Genomic DNA, 14427 nt, shown 5'->3' on the forward strand with positions numbered 1-14427 from the left:
TACTGCAGTTCGCGGCTCTTTGTATCTCCTCATTACAAACACCAGGTAACATCTGAAAGACTGCAGACCAAAATAAGAAGTGGACAGCTCTGAGTCATACGATACGGTGTCCTCATCGTGAGGACAGCAGATCTCATCTCCCCCCTAAGAAGTGGAGCTTTCCTGTTAACCTCAGACTGAAATAAACCAGCACTGTTCAGAGAATTGTTGGAGCTGCAGACTTTCACATGTTAAAAACTGCAGTCATATTTCATCTTGAAGTGAAGGAGAGAACATATCAAACCTCCTGTGGGTTCAAAGCAGCTAAATTAGAAACTGAAAGGCATCTGTTGAAGTGTTGAAAGAAATTTGGAGCGAATCCCCCCCCTCCCCTACTTCCCGATTGCAGTTGGATGACGGCCGAAACAAGACATGAACAGCTTGTAAGAACTAAAAGATCATATTTTCAGTATTTTAAACACTTTCTTTCTGGAGAATGGGTGTAAGATTAGCTCCAGATTCAAGTGTGATGCTGACATCTCGGAGCAGGTGATCCTCACAGTGAAAAGTCCTCTGGAGCATTAACTCGGCCAAACATAATGCAGAAAAAAAAAGAGGAAATCTAACGGTCGTAGTGCCAATTACTGACTGTAAAGACATTCAACGACACCTGATCATAGAAATCCTACAAATATAATAAAGTGAGCCTTTAATTTAACTGTTTAGCATGTTGTTTCCTCTGAGTACGAGTCGCACTGGGAGGATTTTTGTGCTCAGGTTAAAGAATTTTATTCTGAGATAAAATAAGCATATCAGTGGCGTGCATGGGGGCGGTTGCCCCTCCTTGTGGCCCAATAGTTGAAAAGTGCATGCTAAAGTGTCCTTTCGGGAGCCAAAACGAGTGCTTAGATGCACTGTTGTTGGCCAAAACGCAGGCTAAAGTGCTCTCTCAGGAGCCAAAACGCATGCTAAGGTGCCCTCTTGTTAGCCAAAACGCGGGCTAAAGTGCTCTCTCAGGAGCCAAAACGCATCTTAAGGTGCCATCTCAGGAGCCAAAACGAGTGCTAAAGGTAAACAATTCGCTAAAGTTCCCTCTTGTTAGCCAAAACGCGGGCTAAATGCTCTCTCAGGAGCCAAAACGCGGGCTAAAGTGCTCTCTCAGGAGCCAAAACGCGGGCTAAAGTGCTCTCTCAGGAGCCAAAACGCATCTTAAGGTGCCATCTCAGGAGCCAAAACGAGTGCTAAAGGTAAACAATTCGCTAAAGTTCCCTCTTGTTAGCCAAAACGCGGGCTAAATGCTCTCTCAGGAGCCAAAACGCGGGCTAAAGTGCTCTCTCAGGTGCCAAAACGCAGGCTAAAGTGCTCTCTCAGGAGCCAAAACGCATCTTAAGGTGCCATCTCAGGAGCCAAAATGAGTGCTAAAGGTAAACAATTCGTTAAAGTTCCTTCTTGTTAGCCAAAACGCGGGCTAAAGTGCTCTCTCAGGAGCCAAAACGCGTGCTAAGGTGCTCTCTCAGGGGCCAAAATGCATGCTAAGGTGCTCTCTCAGGAGCCAAAATGAGTGCTAAAGGTAAACAATTCGTTAAAGTTCCTTCTTGTTAGCCAAAACGCGGGCTAAAGTGCTCTCTCAGGAGCCAAAACGCGTGCTAAGGTGCTCTCTCAGGGGCCAAAATGCATGCTAAGGTGCCCTCTCGTTAGCTAAAACGCAGGCTAAAGTGCTCTCTCAGGAGCCAAAACGTGTGCTAAAGTTCCCTCTCGGGAGCCAAAACGCCACCATCAGAGGTTTTTCAGCAACATGTTGGGTGACGCCTGCATGTTCTCAAGAGACTTTGGCTGTGAATGCTTTTTACAAAAGCTTTAAAACTTTTGTTGGATTCAAAATGGTCGTTTAGCCAAGTAACATTTGCTAATTATTGCTCTTAATAACCTGTCATCAAGCTTCTGCAGGGAGGCTCGTTAAGATGGAAGAATGGCCCTAATGAACCACATGATTCAGAGAAAGTGCTTTAAAAAGCTGCAGGAAATGTCACTGAGGTCTTTTTTTAAAATGAACATCTGAAGCGTGGACAGAAAAGTGTGAAAGGTGGTGCTTCAAAGAAAAGAAAAGTAGCCGGGGAGCAGGTGAGAAGTTTTAAGGCTTGTTAGACGCAGGCAACATCCAGCGAATCCCGCTGATAATCGTTGGTGAGAGATGTCATCAGCAGTCGTTTTGATTAATCACTTTAATTAATGTTTTGTGGAGGAGATCTGGGTTGTGGTTGTGTAACCGAAGGCATTAAACAGCTGCTGGACTGTGAAATGCCAGAAGTGGCTTCCAGCTTTTGTTTAAAAACGGCCCCGAGTCGAGAGGACTTGAATATGCAACAGGATAGATTTTAGTGCACGTTGTGCCATGAAACGTGAACTCAAAGTAGTTTGGGTTGTTTTTAAAGGGACCCGCAGATGAAGATGATTTCTTTTCAGCTTATTTTCCCCCACAAACAGCTCGATATCGCTGCCGGTGCAGCTGGGAGGTTCCAGTGTAACTCTGGGCTTATTGACGTGTTTTTGTTTTTAAACTAGTTGGACAAAAGTGGATCTGCACAGAAAACAAGAAGCTGCAGGATTCCAGGTGTGGGTGGTAGAGATAAAACATCTGAGCCTCAAACCCTGAGACAAACGGATAATAACATTAATTATATCTCTGTTCGGTTAAAGTGTCCAAAAGACCACAAGTCTGTGAGAGCAGAACCATCACACAACTGAGCTGAGCTGAACTGAGCTGAGCTGAGCTGAACTGAGCTGAACTGAGCTAAGCTGAGCTAAGTTGAGCCGAGCCGAGCCGATCTGAGCTGGACTCACCTCCCGTCCCGTTTTAGTTTGGAAACGTTTTTGTTGCTGTCCTGTCAAAATGTTTCTGGATTCTGAGCAACAACAACGAAAGCTTTTGCTTTGACAGACGGACAGTTTGAATACTTTGACAGACGGACAGTTTGAATACTTTGAGGGCCGTTCAGGAGCATATTCAGAGGGATTTTAGTCATGATGAAAGGATATAGGCAGACAATCAAAGCTCGCCTTGGATCGTGTCTCCACTGTGTTCCATCCATCCGTCATCCTTTCTTTTTCCATCCTTCCTTCTTCTTCCTTCATTTATTCTTTCTTTCTTCCTTCCTTCTTTCTTCCTTCCTTCCTTTCTCCTTCCTTCCTTCCTTCTTTCCTTCTTTCTTCTTTCCTTCTTTTCTTCTTCTTTCCTTCCTTCCTTCTTTCTTCTTCCTTCTTTTCTTCTTTCCTTCTTCCTTCCTTCCTTCCTTGCCTCCTTCTTTCCTTCTTTCTTCTTTCCTTCTTTTCTTCTTCTTTCCTTCCTTCCTTCTTCCTTCTTCCTTCTTCCTTCCTTTCTCCTTCCTTCTTTCTTCTTTCTTCTTTCCTTCTTTTCTTCTTCTTTCTTTCCTTCCTTCCTTCTTTCTTCTTCCTTCTTTCCTTCTTCTTTCTTTCTTCTTCCTTCCTTCCTTCTTTCTTCTTCCTTATTTTCTTCTTTCCTTCTTTCTCCTTCCTTCTTTCTTCCTTCCTTTCTCCTTCCTTCCTTCCTTCTTTCCTTCTTTCTTCTTTCCTTCTTTTCTTCTTCTTTCCTTCCTTCCTTCTTTCTTCTTCCTTCTTTTCTTCTTTCCTTCTTTCTTCTTCCTTCTTTCTTTCTTCTTCCTTCTTTCTTTCTTCTTCCTTCCTTCCTTCTTCTTCCTTCTTTCTTCTTCCTTCTTTTCTTCTTTCCTTCTTTCCTTCCTTCCTTCTTTCTTTCCTTCCTTCCTTCTTTCCTTCCTTCCTTCTTTCCTTCCTTCCTTCCTTCCTCCCTCTTTCTCTGAGTTCTGGTCATAGAGGCAACAGCAGTTAAACCCAGATGATCCTGGACGTGTCCGACAGCAGAAGCGTGATCTTGATCTGTTTTTATTGAGCAGAGCAGGCTGAACCAAAGCGTTTCACACAGCTTTACATAGTAGATTTAGATGCTTTGGATGAGTAAATAAATAAATATGAACATATGAAGGGGTTGTCACATATATTTAAGCGACCTGCCCAGGTTTTTACATCGTGAGAGGAACCCTGCTGTTGCTGCTCTTTGTGGTCATGACAAATGTTCATCCATCGTACAGATGATCAATCCCGGAGCATTTTTCCTGCTCTGGAAGGTCTTTCTCGTGCTCCGTCCTGTACAACAAACACCTTTAGCAGCCCTGTGAATGAACATAAAGAGCTGCCCAACTCATCTGTCTATAACAACAGCATATCTTTAATGATTAATACACCAGCCATATGATAAAGTATTACTGAACCGAATTTAACTGAATTATGGTTATTGTTGTGGCTAATATTGATTTATTGGAGAGTTATATTCGGTCTTACTGACAATAGACGATCAACAGATGGGAGAAGTTCACTAAAAGCTTCTCAGATAAGTCATATACAGCATATGCCATATATATATATAATTTTAAGCATGTGATCATTCAGACAGTCTGTGGTTGTGATAATGAAGGCAGGAAAATGTGTAAAAAATCCACCGTTTAGCTTCCTGCTTTGAAATATTTGAGGGTTTAGTTGTTTTCTGTGGTGAAAAATGCACTTTGAGCACCTTTTAACCAAACTTTTCTCCAAACTGAGAGCATCCTGATCCAAGTTTTACTAAAAGCCTAAAAATCCCAGCTAATATGAACAGTTTCCTCCTCTGTCTGCCCTGTTCCACAGTGACATTGTGAACTTCTAACACAGCCTTTGTGGGTAATAACAGTGTTACTTTCAGTATGCAAATATCCTCCCGATGCAGGATGAATCCGTCCTGATCCCTGGCGCTGGCAGTCGCGCCGAAGCTACCTGTCTGACCTTCATTTGCATTTAATATTTGGATTAGAAGGAGCTGCAAGCAAGAGCAGAAAAGCTTGTTTTGATAAGCCGCCTCCTCATCAAACTCCTCTTGATGTTTACTCCTCAGATCAGTGCCGCTGACTGGGGACAAGCTGAAACAACATATGACCTCTATGAGGTTCTTTTCAAGGTTCACAAGGTACGTTAAGAGGAGAGTGCTGCTGTTTGTGCCCGTTTCAGCAGAGTCGGCTTGTCCCTTGTACTTAATAATTGAGCTTTGGTGTTACAGCTGTGGATGACAGAGGACTGCTGGCTCCAAGCGAGGCTCTACCTGGGGCTGGAGCACTCACCTGAGCAGCAGGACAGCGAGTCTCTGTGCTTCAGTATTCTGGTCGGCCACGGCCAGAGCCACACCTTCAGGGTAGAGCTGGCCACTGACCTGGCCATCTGGGAGAAGTCCTTCCAAAGAGCCGTCTTCCTGGAAGTGCAGCGGATACGAGTGAGTATTTCCACCAATGACACGGCAGGGAGATGGGCCGAGTTTCGGGGTCGGTGGTTGGATTTCTTGCCTCTCCACGTGCCCAAAGTGTCTTCTTGGCATTAAGTTGCTTCCATCTGCAGGTGAGCGCCGTATATGGAGCCATAAAAGACAAAAGTGCAGCTCATTAATCACTTTATAAAGTCTGAGTGCTTTTGTGTTTGAGAGCCAGAAGGCAGATAAATACCACCAACAGCCTGTAGAATACAAACGTGAAAAGGTCCTAAAATACAGCATCATTTGTCAGTGTGAGCTGAGAGTTATGTTGGAAATATTCCTCTGTGTCAACAAATATTAGTTGGTTTGAGCTGATCCAGGTGAAGAAAACAGATGATAGAAGCTCAATCCTCACAGAAGGTAACAAAAGCTTTTCATCTGCAGACACACTGAAGGTCATAAAGTCAAGGTTGAGTCTTTGCAGCTGAGATTTCTGATGAAAGAAAGTAGTGAATGCAGTCATCAGATTTGAATATCAAGCTAAGTGAGACGTTCATGCAGAGTAAAAGTATTGATCCTATTGCAGCCCTGTTCGCTACCTCTCATCCGCATCCACGCATTGTTTTTATGCAGAAAAACTACGTTTTTTTTGTTAAAAACCACGTTTTTATTGTTAAAAACTTGCTGCTGCAGCTCTGGACTCTCTGGACTTTCGTTGCATCTGCATCTGAGCTTTTTTCTGTGAAAACACGGCTTTCTGAAACACGTTTCTGCGCCGGTTTGGATGCTGTGGCGTCTTTCGGTCTTTTTTACATCTGCGATTATGTGTAACCGTGGCAACGAGGAAGTTGTTTAACCTGTCGGAGCAGTTCCCAAAACCCAAGTAATGCCTGGAATAAGACCTCAAATTCAAGATGAGTTGAAGAGGAGGAACAAAATGAAGAAATAAGGGGAAGTTGAAAGCCGGAGAGTTATTTCTGATTTAATTTAATATATATTCTAAATAAAAATAAAAGGTTCTGAATTTCTGGCATCATTTGAGTGTTTCTGGTCATGAGTTTTCATTCATAAAGGTGTTAAAAGGTGTTAAAAGGCCTTAAATTGAACTTAAAAGAACCCTGTAAGTAAAGTAAGTCATGAAAGCTATGCTTCTCATCCAGCCACATGCCTGAATATTTGAGGAGTCTCTTTCCTCCCGTTTTTGTCTGCACAGACTCAGATCCACGCTGTCAGAAGTTTGCGTCTTCTGTGCAGCTTCCGTATTTTTCTGCTGCTGACGCTTTCGCCTGTTCGCCGGCGGGACCGGCAGAGATGTCTTTGTTGCTCGAGGCTCTCGCTGTCGTCGGCTCCAGTTGTGATTTCCCTGTTTTTCACGATGCCGTGCTTCATGTTGAAGTCTGCCTCCTCGTCTCAGCCGACCTCAGGAGATTAAAGGGAACCTTACAGATGATCAGTTACATCATTTAAAGTGTTTAACCTTTCTGGTTCGTGCTATTTGTGAACCTCAGTAGTTTAAAGCCTTAGAATATTTAAATTCTGCCAATTTAATGCTTCATTGAGGAGTGATTTGCATGTGACACATTTGTGATTCAGCACCATTTTAATTTTTTCTATGAAGTTAATTGCATTTAAAAACTGAAAGGCTCAGTTTTTATTGTTAGTTAAAATGCGTTTAGCACAAGGAACCTAAAGAATTAGTCCTCACATCAATGAGCCATTAAATTGCCTCTTAAGCAAAATATGTTTGAAGTTTAAAGCTCTCGTGTCCATCAAGAGGCTCAAAGACGAACGCTTAGTGGGTAAAATTAAGTGGAAGAGTCTCGTTTCTTTAGGCCTGCACCTGATTTATGACGCAATGCCTGCAGTCCACATTTCTTATCATTTATTATTATCTAAAGCTGAATCATCAGCCTTTAATTCAGGGAGAATGTTAACATCAGTGCAAACGTAGCAGCAAATCCTGCAAAGTCAACAGCCCGCGGTATTAAATATTAAATCACAGCGTTATTAGCCCAAGAGAAGCAAGAAATCATTAGCATGTTCCACTGGAAATGACGAAAGTCGGGTATCAAACTCCAGCAGACAGCACAGCTGTATGCAGATTAGGGTTCTGCAGCTGTTACAGCGACAGATTTTAAGCAATAACAAATGTTATTGAGGTGGTGGCAGGTGGTTTTATATGTTTTATGTGGTTTTATATGCTCCGATTGGGTGAAAATGAGGATAAACAGTTTATTTTTTACCTATAAGTTGAGTCGGTGTTAAATTGGGGTCGTTTGTAGGATGTAGAGGACGAGGTAAAGAAGGTTAAAGCCTGCAGTGAGACTGGAAGCCTGAGTTTGATGCTCACTGCAGGGAACAGGAGAAGAAACGCTCAAACTTTTCTTAAGCTGTAAAGTTAGACTTGGTGAATGAAGCCTGTGACATCTGCTGTTCAGCTAACCAACAATCGTTTTTAAAATTGGATCCGTGTGAAGTGACAACAATGTAGGAAACAAACAGAAATGAGGCCTTTTGTTGGAATGAAGACCTGTAAATTATAACCAGCAGAATGTCACAGAGGGGAGCCGGTGTTTGGTTTGTCCCTTCCAGGCTTCTGTAGAGCCACAGCAGACTGTAAAGGGGATTCATGTGTGTGTTTCTGCCTTTATCATGGTGTGGAGGCGCAACAAGGGACACGACGCAGCACTCAGCCTGGTTTGTTTGGCAGAGTCGAGCTGCTAAACTTTAGCATTCGCCCAAAAACATGAATGGAAATGGTTTGATATTACAAAGGGATCCAGGCCAATAAAGGTCAAATATTCTGCTCTTTTTTGATGAGTCGGGCTTTTGGTTTCGGTTAGAAATGAGCGTTTTAGGTGATTTTTGGGGTTGGCTAATAAAGCCAATTAAAGCCTTTTAGTGGTGACGTCATCATGAAACGAAGATTAATCACCAAAGTGCTTATTTGGTGCGTCTTTTTGCTCCTGAAGCTGAACATTTTTGAGACGGTTTCGTAAGTCACGCTGGTGGAACCGTGGTAAACTATCTTCATCCCGCATAACGTGCATTGGACTTTGTGCTTTGCTTCGTTTTGTTGCCGTTGACAACATCTGCTCCGGTCTGTTGCCTCCACTAAAGGTGCAGCTATGTGCGCCGCTCTGATCCCTAATTTAAGCACAGAGGCTTTTCTCAGTCCTGTCTTCACAGTCCGATTGAAAGGGTGTAAGAGTGAGGAGAGGACCGGTGTTATGGAGGACCTTATCCACAATCCAGCTCTCTATACAGATAGTTACTGTATTGATCCTGGAGGGAAACAGTTTAGCATGTAGCTGTAAGTTAGCAGTTAGCTGTAAGTTAGCAGCAGATGCTAACCAACAATGCTTTCTCATCCACAGTAATGGACCAAGCCGGAGATGTGCACAGCGTAACTCGTAGTAATGCATGTGAACCGTTAATTACTGCGTTTAAACATTTTGGATATATTTACCTCATTAAACAGTTGTACCTGGAGACCTCCATCTTTATCAGAAACATGCTGATAATGTAACGCTAACACACCGAGAGTGAGGAGAGGACCGGAGTTGTGTTGGAAACACCTTAAACACAGCTGCAGGTTGTCTGAGTTACAGAACGGAACCGTTCAGCTAGAAAGCTTCAGCTAACAAAGTAATGTGGGAACAATAATGTTCATCTTTCAGAAAGGAACAGCAGGAACTCCTTAGAAGTTGGTGTACGTCATCTTCATTAGCTAAGCTGTTAGCGTTAGCTGCTGCTAAAGGAGGAAATAAATCAGTAAATAAACCATGAGGAGTTATTTCTCAGATGCTTCCATTTCCCTGCTCTGAAGTTCAGGCTCTGAGAGTTGGAACTGATCCTCTTTGTGGCTCAGTTCCTTCAGTCCAGCGTTGAACTGGACCAAGTTGTTAAAACGGTGGGATAAAGCTAACTCTTTAGCTAACTCTGCTGGAACATTAGCCTCAGATATAGTTTATCCACTGGGCTCTTATATCCTCTGAGGCTGCTGCTGGATGGAAGATGCATGCTCCTCAGTGCAGCTGACAGCAGAACATTTCCACCAGAAGCTGGCTTCATCCGTCCAGCAGGGTGGAGGTGAAATTTATTTTTATTTTTTGTGAAAACACTCATTTACAGTCTTAATTATGTGTATCAGGCCATGAAATTGCTCACTTAGAAATATGGCAGCTAGTTTAGTCTGGGACAGTGGCTGGAGCTCATTAAATCGTTAGATAGGACAGTAAAAGACAGTAAAAGACTCTGAGAACGCCGTTATTGACAGAGAACAGTTTGTACAGCCGGTGTCAGGCTGTAAAAGTTGAACTTATACTGAACATTATTACACTTTGAGCCCAGTGAAGCTAAAGTTACAGCCACACTGCTGATATATTCAATTAAGGAGAGCAGATAGTGTGTCTGGGAGTTTGGACAAGCAGCTCAAAGACCACCTGATAAGAAGGCAGCCGAGTTCGAGCTCACAGAACTGATACCAGGACAGATGAGGTGATGGATATTAAACACAATACATGAATAAAGACAGCACTTGTGGGCTGTTATCTTTGAAAAGGAGATAAAACAACACAATCTGATTTATAAACTCTTGTTGTTTCTCCTGTTTACCCGTCACACATTTCACCTGTTCTGCACGAAGCCGGCGTTTGAGTTATTATCAGAAATATACCGTTCGAGTTCGATAAATTCCTCACTTCACTAAAAAAAAAAACTTCCTTTTATCGTTTTAAAAGTTTTAAAAGCGCCGAATCATCTGATTAAACCAGCTTGGCTCCGTCAGCACCGTTGGACTCTGAACCGAAGCACAATGAAGTCACATTATCAGGGACCTGCTGCATCAGAGCCGCGATCACACACTGGATTCAGGCTTTAACAAGAATGCCACATGTCAGGTCGGACTCATCATGAACTGGCCGGCGGTCCCTGTTGTAACCCCCCCCCAACACACACCAAAGATGAAGCTAAAAACACTGCAAAGCCTGAGGGCTTCGGTGCTCGGGACACTTATAAATATTACAGAGCAGAGCACCTGTCAGAAGATATTTAAATTACACTTCGCATCCTTCCTGGGTCGGCATGGGAACCAGATGTAATTAATGACTTCTTATTTCACCAAAGGAACAGCATCAAGTATTACACCAGCTAAGGGAAGTGGGTATGATCCCTCTGTCCTTGAAGGGCCCATGTGGTCATTTGGAGTTATTCTGCTCTCAATTCAGATGCTGAATAACTTGTTACTGGAGCTGATGTTTTGGTTTTTCTGATATCGCAAATGTTCTGGCTGTATTTGCTTAAGTACAAAGTGCTTTTTATCTCAGTTCAAGCAACTGAAACGGTTCCTTCTTGATCTTTCTGCAAAGATTAGCTCCAATAAGTCACCTCTGAAGGGTTTTATTATATCAACGATATTACCATGTATTAATGTAGCAAACACAGTATACTACGATTAATAGGCTTTTATAAACAACAATATCTATGAACTATATTCATAAGTATATATATATATTTGATATAATCCACCTCTGGTTGTAGTTCACAGATGATTGAGGCTGCAAGACAGACTTTACGATGTTCATGTGGTCTTAAACACAGCCGGTTATTATGGATTTTATCATGTCGCCCTTGAGGCAGCAGCTCCGGAGTCTTTCTTAGTGTCTTCTTGAGCTTTTTTCTGTGAGAACACAGATTCCCTGAAACATTCTTCTGTGCTGGTTTCAATGCTGCTGGAAGCAGTTCTGCTGGTAACTCATTTTCGTTTACGTCCGATATTATGCGTAACCGTGGCAACGGGAAAGTTGTGAACCCGTTGGAGCAGCTTAACTGAGCTTTCCAAAAAGCCCGAGCAATGCCTGGAATAAGACCTCAAATCAAGGTGAGTTGAAGAGGAGACGTCTGGGATGCAGAGCAGGAACAAAATGGAGGAAAAGGAGGAAGTTTAAACCTTTTATTCTCTTGATCATCAGGGGAAATGTGAGATCTCTGGTGGATAAAATGCTTTAAGACTATCCGGGCAGACAGAGACTGCAGACAGAGCGCTAACAGTAAAGGAGGAGGATCACAGAGCTGGTTAACAACAGATGGTGGAATCCTGGAGCCCAGATGTTGAACTGCTGGCTGTGACTTTCTGTCCATGTTGTCTGCTGAGAGTTCACCTGAGTTACCTGCTGACGCTGTGTGTGACATCATCAGCTGAGTTGTTGCTAAGCTACAAGACCTGGGAGACCTCTGAAGGTTTCTACCACACCTTCCTCTCTGCTACACTTCAACCTTCGACATGTTTGTCTCCTGATTTATATTTTATGTTGTTATCTATCTGTAACAACAGCTGATCTTTAATAATAATGCGATGGTGCTGTTTAGTACCTTTGACCACCACCTTTTCACTGCAGATCCAACAAATGGCCTTCAAGCTATTGAGTTCTCAGTTTGTATTCATCTGACATGCAAAATGTGCTCTCTGTGGCGCCGCAGTATCGGAGTTAGTATCGAGTTAAGCTGTTACTGGCATTAAATCTCCACTTATCTGCCAATGACCAGTTTATCTGTACAGCGCCACTTCAAAATACTTAAAATCACTTTAAACTGAGAAAAAACAACAATATAATCCATTTAATTCATTCCAAATCAGCCATATTCAGTATAGTTGTATTAACAGAGTAGCTTAGTGAAGGAAACAATGCATTACACTGCATGCATGGGTTAGCACCCACCCAGTTAACAGGAAGAAACCTCCATTAGACCGGGGAATGATGGCCATTGGCCTCAACCGTTTGTTTCTGTATTTATCAGAAGCTTTTATCCAAAGCGACTTACAAATGAAGATATAACAGCTTTATAAAAAGCTAACAATAAGCTACATAGAAGGAACCCAGGAGTCGGACTCTGTCAGAGGGGGCAGAGTAGAGATAGGGTGCAGGCATAGAAGGAAGTGCAGAAAGATAAAGAGCAGAGATAGAGGGGGTAGGGAAGTACAAGGTAAGTGCTGGGATAGGAGATGCTCTCTGAAGAGCTGGGTTTTCAGGAGCTTCTTGAAGATAGACAGGGACGCCCCTGTTCTGGTAGCGCTCGGTAGGTCATTCCACCATCGTGGGACGCCACATGAACAGAGTTTGGATTGTCTTAGGCGTGGTGTAGGAGCTGCTAGACGACAATCCTGGGACCAACGGAGGGACCCAGTTGGGACAGAAGCCTTTGCAAGAGCATTCAAGTAGATGGAGCCGTTCCATTAAGCTCTTTGTAGCTAACATCAGGGACTTGAATCTGATGCTAAGGGCAGCCAGAGGAGCTCAATGAACAGAGGGGAGACGTGGGAGTATGGGACAGAGGTGCAAATAAACACAAAAACACTTGGCCAGGACTCCTGCTGTGGGATAGAAGGGAAAAAGATAGAAAAACTAAGTTAATGATGACAGAAATAGCTCTAATGTAAGTCAGCACGGTGTTGGTAAAAGCTTATGGGAGACTCAAACAGAAGTCCTGAGCCACAAAAATCATGAACTGAAAGATTAAATAAAGCAACAGACAAGAAAGGAACTTAGCGATGGAGATGTTAGCTAATTCACAAAGAAGAAAGTACACGGAGGGAGGAGACCAAGGCAACCGAGGACAGCGAGGCGCAATGACAAACTCATTGAAAAGACAACAAATCCAAACATGTTTTTAGGCTCAGCTGCTGTGAACAAAAAGGAAAGGTTCAAGCTCTAATGACCAGAGGCCATAATAGAGGACTGGCCCGTGTGCTGCATCAGGGTTTAATCCATTAAAAGGAAGCCAGTCAACTCAAAGAGCTGCAAAACAAACATTTCTATTAGTTTCATCCAGCTCTCACCCAACAGATGAATGAAGATAATTATCTAAAATAACAGTGATTATTAGGTGTTATGCAATAACTCCCAACAGGTCACTGAGGAGTGGATGTCTACAGATCAGATGAATGACAAACGTTCCTGTCTGCCCACAGTCAGTTTAATGCTCTGTTTGCTTTTATCCAAATTAAGAAAAAGAGCATTTCAGAGGCTCAGGATGCAGGTTTTGAAAGGGATGCATTGACATCACGTCAAAGTTCTTTGCTTTGCAGGATTATTGTGATACTTTTTGCTCTCACTAACACAGATTTGGATGTGTAGTCTGAAACTGGCTTTGCTCACACAAACCTCATTAGAAGGAGAGGAGAATAGGCTTTACAAAGAGGGCAGAATGGGTGGTTTAGGAAGCACATAATGCCGCTTCCCTGAGCTTTTCAGAGGGAAGCGTCTGGACCACACGGGCTGAAATGGATCGAAATGGGGCTGAGGACTCGGCTCAGTTTCCATAGAAGCAGACACCATTGATGTGCTGCAGTAAATCACAAGCACACTAACAGCAGTAAATGCACTGGCCTCACACCTTCAGCGTTTATGAGGAGCAAATCATTTACATCACAGCTCAAACTCACCAGCATCAATAATTCATCAGGAAGCGATCCTGTGATCTGGAGTCGACTTAAAACACCTGAGACCCCAGAATATGATGAGAGAAACAAAGTATTTCACCCTGAGCTCACACAGGACGCCGCATGCACTGCGCTGTCCAACTGAACCACTGTGCACGGCCCTGTGCACGACGCTGTGCACGATAGGAGCCGACCACAGAGGGAACGTCAGCCGGTTCCTTTACAGCTGCAGCGGACTGAAGGCGTCATTCATTAATGTTTTAGGGCACAACAGCAGAATAAACGTTTCTTTCAGAGTTTCTGCTTCTTCTTGTACTTTCAAATCCAAATTCAAAGCCTATTTTTTGTAATAATACGATGCAGCCCACTGAGCCGACTGATGCCTGCTGCACTTTCTGTGACTGATACTCCTTAAACACTGTGTTTTCAGATGTCTGGGAGTTGGAGTTGCCAACCCTCACTAAACATCTGATGTTTTTCCTTTCTTTCGCTGTATTAAAAAGCCTCATCACTTAACTGAATAAAAACAAGATAAACACATAATCGTCCAATTAAAACTGTTCATTTACTGGTTATTACTGCACCAGAAATGCATATTAAGCTTGTATGAAATGCAGATTATGATGAATAAAAGTATTGGACAAATCAAAGATTATGATTAAGTCAACTGAGAAAATCTCCTAGTGACATATTTCTTTTT

General features: G+C 42.9%; 1 protein-coding gene across 1 annotated transcript in view; it reads left to right on the top strand.

Annotated features, from left to right (window-relative positions):
* Positions 1-14427, top strand: part of sntg2 (syntrophin, gamma 2) — a 114189-nt gene that overhangs the window by 81419 nt on the left and 18343 nt on the right. Inside the window, exons 13-14 of the mRNA XM_072365889.1 lie at positions 4940-5011; positions 5102-5311. Of these exons, the coding sequence (XP_072221990.1) occupies positions 4940-5011; positions 5102-5311 (282 nt within the window). The remainder of the gene's footprint in view (positions 1-4939; positions 5012-5101; positions 5312-14427) is intronic.

Source organism: Leuresthes tenuis, unplaced genomic scaffold, assembly GCF_036924035.1.
Source record: "Leuresthes tenuis unplaced genomic scaffold, fLeuTen1.0.hap1 SCAF_15, whole genome shotgun sequence".
In the NCBI taxonomy this organism is placed as follows: Eukaryota; Metazoa; Chordata; class Actinopteri; order Atheriniformes; family Atherinopsidae; genus Leuresthes; species Leuresthes tenuis.